Source organism: Vicia villosa, linkage group LG1 (genome assembly GCF_029867415.1).
Source record: "Vicia villosa cultivar HV-30 ecotype Madison, WI linkage group LG1, Vvil1.0, whole genome shotgun sequence".
NCBI lineage: Eukaryota > Viridiplantae > Streptophyta > Magnoliopsida > Fabales > Fabaceae > Vicia > Vicia villosa.
Window position 1 is genome coordinate 184287585 of NC_081180.1, and position 12496 is coordinate 184300080.

At 39.2% G+C, this 12496-nt stretch overlaps 1 protein-coding gene across 1 annotated transcript; it reads left to right on the forward strand.

Moving 5' to 3' along the window:
• Positions 1-2205: 2205 nt before the first annotated feature.
• On the forward strand, positions 2206-11704 carry LOC131660936 (uncharacterized). Its single transcript, XM_058930301.1, has 5 exons — positions 2206-2722; positions 2834-3206; positions 3267-4416; positions 4573-4941; positions 10760-11704. Exons 1-5 carry the CDS (start codon positions 2206-2208, stop codon positions 11702-11704), a joined length of 3354 nt encoding a protein of 1117 aa, XP_058786284.1.
• The last annotated feature ends 792 nt before the right edge of the window (positions 11705-12496 follow it).

The following is a 12496-nucleotide window of genomic DNA, read 5'->3' on the forward strand; positions in this document are numbered from 1 at the left end:
ACACATTTAGGAATGCAATATTATTCTATAATTATAAAAACAAAATGATGTTAAAAAGGATAGTAATGATTATAGATATATGGCAAACACATCTAAAATTAATTATCATTGTAAATTCACACATATTTATCAAGATATGGTGCATGTTGAAGGGTTCCTTTTTTATCTGTGTTTTACCTGGATTAGAGTTTGTAAGATGGTAAGAAAGGGTAGACCGGCGACCGTAGCAGATGGATGGACGACGATAGGCAATATGAAGAAGCGGACACCGAAGGGGGGTGGTTGGGAAAGGAGCATGAAGGAAGGGGAATCTAAAACAACCACATATTTTGTAACAGAGTTCGCTGATTACTGGGAAGCCAGAGATCTATTCCATGAGTTCAAAGGCTTGGGAGAGATAGATGAGGTATACATTCCCAACAAGAAAACTAGATGGGGAAAGAAATATGGCATTGTCAGGTTCTTCAACGTTGACAATGAAAAACTGCTAGAAATAAAATTGGACAACATCTTCTTAGATGGCAAAAAAATCTTTGCCAATCTACCTAAGTTTCGAAGAAACCCCAGCCCTCAGAAGCGCCTAAACTCCAGGCATCACGACGGTAATGCAAGAAACGACTGGCATAACATGGGCTCAACACCAAAAAAATCACATAACCCTGCAAAGAGGTACGGGAAAGGATTGTCTTATGCAGTGGTTACTAAGGGAGACGCTACTGAGAAAGGCGAATCTTTGATCGCTTGTCTAGACTTTGAGGTAGGAGTGGATGATTTAGCAAGATTTGAGAAGGCCCATGTAGGGGAAGTCCTATTACCATGCACAACCTATGCCATGCAAGACATCTTGTACGCGGAGGGTCATTTTGATGTAAGGGTTATTCCTTTAGGTGTAAACCTGTGTATTCTAGAAAGTGTATCGGAAGGAGCTCTGGAAGCGATGCAGGAAGCAAACAAACCTTGGCTGAATCAATGGTTCAGGGTGATAAGGAGATGGGAAAGCAAAGACATCGATAAAGAGAGAATAACATGGATAAAGTTATTTGGAGTTCCTTGTTTTGCTTGGAGTCGCACCTTTTTTGAGTTTATCACAAAACAGACAGGGGTGATGGTTCGTGAGGACGCTATAACGGCCAGGAAAGACAAAATGGATGTAGCAAGAATTCAGATTCGAACTAAATCCTTCTCTATGATCAGGGAAGAGATTAAGGTTCAAATAAATAAGGAGGTGTTCAATATTCTAATGATGGAGGAAGTTCAGGGGCCAGAGGAAAGCTTCATAAGCAGTACCGTAAACCAGCTTGACCCAATCTGCAACAATTCTTTTATGAACTCGGTCAACGAATCTGATGATCTTTCTGATAGCGATTGCGAATCTGAATTTGTGCCGGAAACAGGCGAAGAGGTACCGGAGGAGGACGATCGGCCGACAGTGCTAGATGAAGCGGTGCCTAGAGGAGGAGTCACTCTACCCAATAAAGGTGAAAAGGACAAAGCGATGGCTGCTAGCATGGTCAGTTTTGAAAAGTCATCTGACAAAGCAAAAGATCTGATGGTAAGTTGTCAAAAAGGTCTTCAGGAGGCGCCTGCGATAAGACGTTCCAAATCCCTGGGAAGTGAAAAGGTCTTAGGTGTCAGTACTAGGTTGGAGTTACCCAACGAGAGAGAACGGATGGACATCTTTACTGGGCCGGTTTTATTGGGCCCAAGCAATGGACTTTTATCCTTTGATGAGGCTTGTCTCAGGACCAAGGCGCCAAAGTTTAAGCCCAAGAAACTGAAAAAATTGAAAGACTCAGGCAGCCCAGCTGAAGTATCACAATCCTATTTCGCCTGTCTCAACCCAAATTTCAAGCCCAATTTGAAGAAACCCGTTTTTCAGAAGAAGGATATGGTGGAGAAGAGCATCGAAGGTTCTACTTGTAGATGTGATTCCATGACTGATTCAGATATCATCAATTGCAATAACAGGCTGATGCTGAACACAAATTCTAAGATCGGGACAACCATGAAAGATTCCCTGATCAAACTGGGTCTAACATGTGTGGGCTCGGAGGAGGATATCCAATTGAAGATTGATGAAATGGAAGCTAGGGATAAAGAAGGACTAGCGGTCACGAAGGCGGATATTAGGACTGTGAAATGATTATAGTATCCTATAATCTTAGAGGAGGAGGCAGTAGGATTAAAAGAAAAAGGGTAGGGACCATGCTGCAATCAGGAAAAGTTGATGTGTGTTTCCTTCAGGAAACAAAATTATCCAGCTTCAATCTCAAGTTAGCTGAAGAGTTGTGGGGAGCCAAGGATGTAGATTGGACTCACCTTGATTCAACTGGTGCTTCGGGCGGTTCTGCTATTTTGTGGAGGAAAGATAGCTTGGAGCTCCATTCTAGCTATAGAGACTTTGGTTATGTGGGAATGAAGGCGGATATCAACGGTATGCTTGTTAACTTCATTAACGTTTATGCCCCCTGTAATTACATCACCAGAACAAGAGTGTGGCGTAGTATTATTCGCAGGAAATTAGCATCTTCAGGGGAAGAATGGTGCGTAGGTGGAGATTTTAATACTGTTATGTACAAAGAGGAAAGGATTGGGATAGGCACTGGTAGCTTCAGTAGAGACTCTAATGATTTCTGCAACTTTGTAGAAACAATGGAGCTTATCGATCTACTGAGTGTTGAAGGGAGGTTCACATGGTTCAGTGGGAATGGGAGATCAATGAGTAGATTGGAAAGATTTTTATTGTCGGACAAACTAATAACATAATGGAAGTTTGTTAACCAATGTGTGGGAAAACGCTGCTTATCTGACCATTGCCCTGTTTGGCTGAAAGGTGGGATCTCTGACTGGGGACCCAAACCGTTTCGTTTCAACAATAGCTGGTATCTCAATGAAAACTTTAAGTCTTACGTCACAGAGGAATGGAGAAAATTGAACTATAGAGGAAGAGGTGATTACTGTGTGTATGAAAAATTAAAAAGCATTAAATCCAAACTGAAGGACTGGAACAGAGATGTTTTCGGATGGATCGATCTGAAAATCAGCAACAACATTGATGACCAAGCAAGACTTGACCAACTGTTAGTTGACAACATTGGAATGGACGCGACGGAGACTGTGGAGCAAAGAAGGAAGACGATCGAGAATTTATGGAAGAATCTTGAGATCAAGGAAAACATGCTAAGAATTAAATCTGGGCAAAGATGGTTGAAAGAAGGCGACCACAATACAAGCTATTTCCATAACTCTTTGAAATCCCGCTGAAGGAGGAACTCTTTAACCTCTGTCAAGACGTCAACAGGGACGGTGGAGGGAGTTAGCCAAGTCAAACACCATGTTTGGGAACACTTTGCAAACTTTTTCAAGGAATCCTATGATCACAGATCGATTCTTGAGGGTATAAGTTTCAACAGGTTAGAGGAGGTCACTGCAGCAAGTCTTGAGGCTCCTTTTAATGAACTTGAGATCAAGCAGGCTGTGTGGGACTGCGAAGGGAGTAAAACACCTGGGCCAGACGGTTTTACGATGGAATTCTTCAAGAATCACTGGGACATCCTAAAGGAGGATTTAATGAAGTTTGTTTCTGATTTTCATGCTAAAGAGACTCTAATTAAAGCCTGTACATCCTCCTTTATAACTCTGATTCCTAAAACTCCAAATCCGCAGAATCTATCAGAATACCGCCCTATCTGTCTCGTCGGGAGCCTCCTGAAGATTCTGTCAAAACTGTTGGCTGCAAGGCTTAAACTAGCGATTGATCGGCTCATATCAATTAAACAGTCAGCCTTTATTAAGAAGAGGAATATCATGGATGGAGTGGTGGTGGTTAACGAGCTTATGGATTTAGCCAAGAGGGACCGTAGAAGCTGTTTAATTATGAAAGTGGACTACGAGAAAGCCTATGACAGTGTTAGTTGGAACTACCTTCGGTTTATGATGAAAAGCATGGGGTTTGGCTGCAAATGGCAAAAGTGGATGGAGGCGTGTGTTTTTGTTAGTTCCATGGCGGTCATAGTCAATGGAAGTAGCACAAATGACTTCAAGGTCGAACGAGGGCTTCGGCAAGGAGACCCTCTATCTCCTCTTCTGTTTGTGATCGCAATGGAAGGCTTAACGCGTCTCATGGAGAAAGCTGTGGAAACGGGAGACTTCAAGGGATTCCAATACGGGGACAACAATTTTGTCGACATTTTGCAGTTTGCAGACGACACAATCATTTTTGGCGAAAGTGATCATCACAATCTCTGGAGCTGGAAGACTATTCTGAGGGGATTTGAACTTATGTCTGGCCTTAGAATTAATTTCCGCAAGAGCAATATTTATGGAATAAACCTCCCTGTAGCAACAATGCAGCAGATATCCACGTTCATGTCGTGTGGGATGGGTTCAACTCCTTTCAATTTCCTTGGTGTGATGGTAGGTGACAGTCCTAGAAAAGCCGCAATGTGGAGGGATGTGATCCGAAACATAAAGAGCAGACTGCAGTCTTGGAACGGGCGTTTTCTCTCTATAGGAGGGAGGGTTGTATTGATAAATTCTGTTCTGAATGCAATACCTTTATATACCTTATAGTTTTACCGAGCGCCGAAGAAGGTGATCAAGGAAATAATAAGTATCCAAAGGAATTTTCTGTGGAAAGGTGTGGAAGGGGAAAGAGGTATCAATTGGGTTAAATGGAAAGATGTATGCAAAGCAAAAGAAGAGGGTGGTTTGGGGATTAGAGATATCGAAACCATGAATATCTCTCTTCTAATGAAGTGGAAATGGAGAATTTTGACGGAAGAGAACACGGTTTGGAAAGATATTTTGAAGTATAGATACCATACTCCCGAGGTAAAAATGTTTGTGAACGACGACAACGTGATGAACAAAAAAGATTCCCTGTGGTGGCGAGACCTACAGCTGATCAATGATTGTGCATCATCTAAAGGTGAAATTCTGGTAAGACAGAACCCGGATGTCATATACGATGTCGTGACATCTGGTCTGTCATCAGTTTAGCTGAGGCAGTACATACAGATCCCTCAATTATTTATTACTTCTAACATCCAGAAGTCTGGAAGTGTTGGAATCACCGAGATTCTGTGTTAGCACAGTCATTAAATCACACACTGATGTCAGGCACGATGTTATGACATCCAAACTGAACTTACAAATAAACAATGCAGAAACATAAACAACACAACAGAATTGTTCACCCAGTTCGGTTCAATCAACCTACTCTGGGGGCATACCAAGCCAGGGATGAAGTCCACTATTAGCAGTAATAATTCAGAGCTAAACTCCCAGTTTACAACTCCTCACTTAATCACTACCCAATGACCCCTCTACCTAGGTTCTCCCTAGATATGGAATATCTCCATTCCACTCCCAATCATACCAATGATGTCTAGCAGTCAACACCTCAGCCACTGCATCGACGGCTTAATTACCAACATTCAAAACACACAAATAAACATATCTTAGAGTTGCTTCAAAGTTTCCTCCAAGCACACAACTCCACTCATTGCTTTACAACTTCTGAGTGAATAAAACAAACCTCTTACCTACAGGCTTCGAGGCACAAATCAGTGACCTTCCCACAAACCGGGAGGTTCACCTACACGGCTAACCCTAATAGTTACATCTTTCTAAACGCCGGCTAGCTACCTAAACTAGGTTACAAAGTTTCCTATTTATAACCTATTCCCAACTGGACTTGGGCTTACAATCACAACATTATTTGCTGTTACAAATCACAGAAAACTTTCTGCTAAAAACAAGGTCTTCAATCATAAGTTTCCTAATTTATCTTCATAATTGGAAACTGCATAATTCTCCAATATTCTAATCTTAATTCTCTTGACCTTTAAACCTGCCACATAGGATTGCATAATATTCCAAAGAATATTCTGCATCTTTTAAAACCAAAACTGAATCTTTATATTCCAGCTCAGCAGGCGCGTGACAGCTAAATATAACAGTAACTGCTGTCAAATACTGATGTCACAGAGCATGTCGTGACATTCCATGTTCTGCATAAATTACAGCAAACAGTATTCTTCACTTCAATTCTCAGCTTCTCACATATCAGGGTGCCAAAAAGACAGCCCATGATTTGTTCTATTACTGATGTACAATCAGCACAATCTTTAGTTTCCCAAAATAAAGACTGAGATAAATAAGGAAACATCATAGAAATAGAATAGAAAATGTAGCAGCTACTGCTGTCAAACACTGATGTCATGACGTCGAGCATGACATCCAACTCACAGCATGTATTAGCTTACACAACCAGAACCTGCATAACCTTTAACACTACACACCACATGTCATGACCTTAGTCAAGACAACAGAATACACATGAATGTTTTACCACAAAATGCAGCCAATCAAAACATCTACAATCTCCCCCTTTGGCAAATTTTTGGCTAAAACATTCTGTCACCACAGCAGCACAAAAACAACTAGCAAACTACCAGTTATGCAGAATTGCTAAAGAACATCAAAACATCAGACCTGCTGAATAAGTTCCACAAGCTACACTATCACATAACATGAACAAAAACAACTTGTTCAATATGATTTGGGGTGACAATCTCTTCTCCCCCTGTTTGGCCATAAATGTTGCCAAAGCAACGTACAGCTCCCCCTTAAAAGTTACTCTGCATGACATGACCACGACACACACAAAAAAAAAAAACACCATCTGATAATCTTTAGATACCACTTCGCCACCAGCTTGATTAGAATACAATAAGTCACCCTCAATGGGAGATCTATATTACAAGATGCACTCTTTCATAGATAGCTCATAACTTCTACCACAAGCTCCAAGAGATGAATAGAAAACACCTCCTTTTTGTCTTCAACTTATTACTCTTCTGCCCAAAAGTAATTTGTCTAAGACTATCCTCAAGAATAATCAGCTGCCATATGTTGATTATCTTGATCCTTCGAACCCACTTCTGAGATGAACCAAATGTCAACACATTGTGTTTTAACATCTAGCTGTTGAATTCAGCTCCTTCTTCTGCCACTTGAAAGAACTTCCTCCCTTTACAGAACCAGAGTTCAATGCTCTCATAGACCTGATTGTGAAACCAAGTTTGAGTACGCAACCTCCATCCTGCAGTTATGCAGTTATGTCATCAAAGCTCACACTTTTATGAATCCCTGCTTCTTTTCCAACAACATCAGACACTCTGATGCATGAGTCATCAGAAGGACTAGTTAGAGACTAATCCTCTAGCTGTACCAAGGATGCCACTTCCTTGAGCAAAGCTATTTCCATGATGTCAAGAATACTGCCACTTGTTCTTGACTTCACAGTGTGCATTAGCCAATGCACTTTCTTACCTAGATCAGAAATAAACTGATCCAAGTATCCACCATCAAGATTATGATGTCTTCTTCTTCTTGTGCACTCCAAAGCTGAACATGTTTCTTGCCAGGAAACCTTTTTCAGTGATCACATGCTTCTGCTGCCACCAAAGAGATAGATCTTAAAACAATTGCACTATCCTTCCTGTACATGGTCTTGAAGAAGAGATGTTCCAACATCTTTAAGAACATCAGTTATCTTGAACTTCCAAGGATAATCAATTAAATACTTGTACTTTGCACAAATAACAATTGATCTCAAATCCTTTCCCAGTTAGATTCACCCTTAGGAAAGAGAGAGATGAATCTTTCCTTACAAATGTGTCACACAACAACCAGAACCCATGTGACACCGTTCAATAGCCAATTAAACACAAGGCTGAATCAGACGTGGGGAGGTTAACCAAATCTCCCCCTCAAAGAAGCAATCATGGAAACTCCACACAGCTTATCCATGCATTGTACATAAAAGTCTCATTATACAACATCCCTACTAGAGGCAACTAACTTTATGAGTTATACCTATACATACTTCATACACCAGTTGAGGATACTATACTTACATAAACCATGGTTAACAGAGATACCATGCAGCGGAAAACAACTAAAATTTATCCTCAATAAACCTCAGGCCTAAAACACTAACCTTTGCATCAGTCAGCTACACATCATTCATGATTAAGGGATAATATATGCCATATCTCAACAAGGTTTCTGGAACAGATTCACTTATGACATAACTCCTGAAAATACCTCAGATTCCACACAGTAATCTGACTCCCTTGAATCATCACACAATATTCAAAACCATATTTCACTATGCACGATACACAGTATTCAGTTTTCAACACTAACTGTTCTATGGTTAAGAAAACAATTCACACATCTGGTTCCTTTGATCAAAAGGACATACCAGATACAAGCTCATCTTTGGATTTTCATAGAGGTCTTGAAAAGAAAACCTGAATGAATCCTTTTACTTGCACTGAGCTCTACTTCCAACTCCCATAAGCTTATGCCTAAACAAACTGACATTTGGGATGGAAGGTTCAGTTGATTGTATTCTGACCAATCAACACAAAAAGCAGATGTCTCCTCTTCCAGATCAGGAGTAGGTTCCAAACAAATGTACTCACACTACATAAGTTTAGCACCAGAACATCTGTTCTTCAACTTGTAGCTGCATACCAGTATGCCATCAGTTCCTTCTTCTTGGAACACACAATTCTTGACAATCTTGAAGATCATCAAACAACTTTGCAGATGAATATGAGGAACACTGATCATATGAACCTCTTCAACCTCAATAACCATGCCTTTATGAGTGGACTTGAGAAAAAATCTCAAGTATCTTTGACACTTGTACTAAAGTTGAAAACAATCTGCTACAAATTCTGTTGAAAACCATATAACCTTAGAGATCTTCCTTCAAAGATAGGATTATGCATCAGATGCTATGCAGCAGAAAATAGCCATATATCAACAGAGATTACACAATGCTTACTCCCAGAACCAGTTGTAAGCATGACATCCAAGAATTGCAGCTGAACAATCCAACAATATGCTTGCTTCTTCTTCAAGCAACACAACAAGACCTAACCAATATTCTGACCAGAAAGAAACAGATAAGCACAGAGAATACCTTATCATTAACTTCACTCCCGCATGAAGGTTTTGACAATCTTCTTCTCTGTACCTTGCTATATGCTGAATAAAACACCCCAAATTCTTCACTCCCGCATGAATTATTTGGATATCAGTAACACCATCTTCCTTTGCCAAGAGAATACACCTGTTAAGGTCAGTTTGGTCCAGTCTTCCACACATAGGTCCATCCTCCACTTCTAGGGACCATTCAATATGAACATGAATGTTCAAACAAACAACTACCTCCAACAACCAGAAAGTATCTCCCATGGATCTCATCCAGAAACAGACAGGATGCCTGCTCTGATACCAATTGAAATTCTGGTAAGACAGAACCCGGATGTCATATACGATGTCGTGACATCTGGTCTGTCATCAGTTTAGCTGAGGCAGTACATACAGATCCCTCAATTCTTTATTACTTCTAACATCCAGAAGTCTGGAAGTGTTGGAATCACAGAGATTCTGTGTTAGCACAGTCATTAAATCACACAATGATGTCAGGCACGATGTTATGACATCCAAACTGAACTTACAAATAAACAATGCAGAAACATAAACAACACAACAGAATTGTTCACCCAGTTCGGTTCAATCAACCTACTCTAGGGGCATACCAAGCCAGGGATGAAGTCCACTATTAGCAGTATCAATTCAGAGCTAAACTCCCAGTTTACAACTCCTCACTTAATCACTACCCAATGACCCCTCTACCTAGGTTCTCCCTAGATATGGAATATCTCCATTCCACTCCCAATCATACCAATGATGTCTAGCAGTCAACACCTCAGCCACTGCATCGACGGCTTAATTACCAACATTCAAAACACACAAATAAACATATCTTAGAGTTGCTTCAAAGCTTCCTCCAAGCACACAACTCCACTCATTGCTTTACAACTTCTGAGTGAATAAAACAAACCTCTTACCTACAGGCTTCGAGGCACAAATCAGTGACCTTCCCACAAACCGGGAGGTTCACCTACACGGCTAACCCTAATAGTTACATCTTTCTAAACGCCGGCTAGCTACCTAAACTAGGTTACAAAGTTTCCTATTTATAACCTATTCCCAACTGGACTTGGGCTTACAATCACAACATTATTTGCTGTTACAAATCACAGAAAACTTTCTGCTAAAAACAAGGTCTTCAATCATAAGTTTCCTAATTTATCTTCATAATTGGAAACTGCATAATTCTCCAATATTCTAATATTGATTCTCTTGACCTTTAAACCTGCCACATAGGATTGCATAATATTCCAAAGAATATTCTGCATCTTTTAAAACCAAAACTGAATCTTTATATTCCAGCTCAGCAGGCGCGTGACAGCTAAATATAACAGTAACTGCTGTCAAATACTGATGTCACAGAGCATGTCGTGACATTCCATGTTCTGCATAAATTACAGCAAACAGTATTCTTCACTTCAATTCTCAGCTTCTCACATATCAGGGTGCCAAAAAGACAGCCCATGATTTGTTCTATTACTGATGTACAATCAGCACAATCTTTAGTTTCCCAAAATAAAGACTGAGATAAATAAGGAAACATCATAGAAATAGAATAGAAAATGTAGCAGCTACTGCTGTCAAACACTGATGTCATGACGTCGAGCATGACATCCAACTCACAGCATGTATTAGCTTACACAACCAGAACCTGCATAACCTTTAACACTACACACCACATGTCATGACCTTAGTCAAGACAACAGAATACACATGAATGTTTTACCACAAAATGCAGCCAATCAAAACATCTACAAAAGGTATATCCGCTTCTGATCTTTTCTCGTGCAGGGTAAAAAACGGCTCAAAAACCTCCTTCTGGTTCAGCAAATGGATTGAGAACCAATCGCTTTCCGAGTCTTTCCCGGAACTGTATGCGAAGGCTGTTAATCCCTTCATGACGGTTGCTGAAGCTGGCCATTGGGAAGAGGCATTATGGTGTTGGGATGTGGATCATTGGCTCACCGAATATGACGAGGATGATGAGTTTTTGATCCAAATCATGGTAGATATGCTGCATCAGTTCCAGCCAGAGCAGCAGACAGAAGATGAATTCAAGTGGGCGGGTGATGCCGAGGAAGAATTCACGGTAAAATTGTGTGCTCACACGATAAAGAAACGTGATACTGAGAATATGGTGGGGATTCCTGTGAGAAAAACTCTGCTTGCTATGTGGGATATCAAGGCTCCATCAAAAGTGAAAATTTTTGCCTGGAGATTGATATTGGATAGACTTCCAACGAAAGATCAATTAAAGAAGAGAGGAATTTTGGATACTGATCGGGACTGTTGTTGTGTCTTTTGTTCTCAGGAAGAGGAGAGTTCTAAACACCTCTTTGATTCGTGCCCCATCACAAGAAACATTTGGAGTAGAGTTGGAGGGTGGTTAGGTAATTCTTGCAATCTCTCTATAGAGGAGTTGCCTTCTTTCTTTACTGTTTCTGAGAAAATTAAGGGTGTAGAGGAAAGATTAACTTTAGGAGTGATTTGGTTAGCGGTGGTGTGGAACATTTGGAAGATGAGGAATGCAATTATCTTTAATGGTTGTAGTTTCAATTTCGATGACTGCTATAGCGCTATTGTTTTAGCTTCTTGGAAATGGTTCCGTCTAGTTAATTCTTCTTCTACATCCTGTAATTTTCATTTTTGGAACATTTTACCTCTATCCTGTATAAAGAGGTAATTTGTATGTGTGTTTTCTCCTTTTGTGATTAGTACCATTACTTATTGAAAAAAAAATACAACAAGATATGGAAAATTGATAGACTAACGGATAAATGAGAAGGTATACCTTTTAATTCCATTTAACACGGTATTAGGTTAAGAAAATTAACATAATCCTTAATATATTAAAACACAATACTTAATAAATTAAAACACAATACTATGTACCATTTTAAGCGTCTAAATGCAATCAATTCCCGCCTAAATCTATTTATTTAATATATTTGCATTTTTTTTTATCTCAACCATATTTATTGGAAAGAACAAGAACTTTTGTTCGTGTATTCCCTTCTTTTTTTTTATCTCAACCACTTATTCTCTTTCCAATAAATGTGATTTCGATATTAATTATTAATTATAATTATAAATTATAATAAATTGTAAACCATTCTCATGGAGTTATTCTATATTCCTTTTTTATCTCCACTTCTTACACTTTCATTCTATATTCCCTTTTTTATCTCAATCACGTATACTCATTTTCTTTAAGCGACGTTCAACTCCTAAAAAAATTGAGATATCAATTCATTATTATTAAATTGATTAATGGATTAGTAAATAAATTTTTCATTTCATTAAATTATAATAATTAAAAATCTATTTCATCAACCATTTATTATATTATTACTTTTTATTACTCCCTATTTTATATCAATCATTTATATTCTTTCTCCTTTTTATCTCAACCATTTATATTATATAAATAGCTCAATATTTAAAATCATGATTTAATTTATATTCTATATTCTTT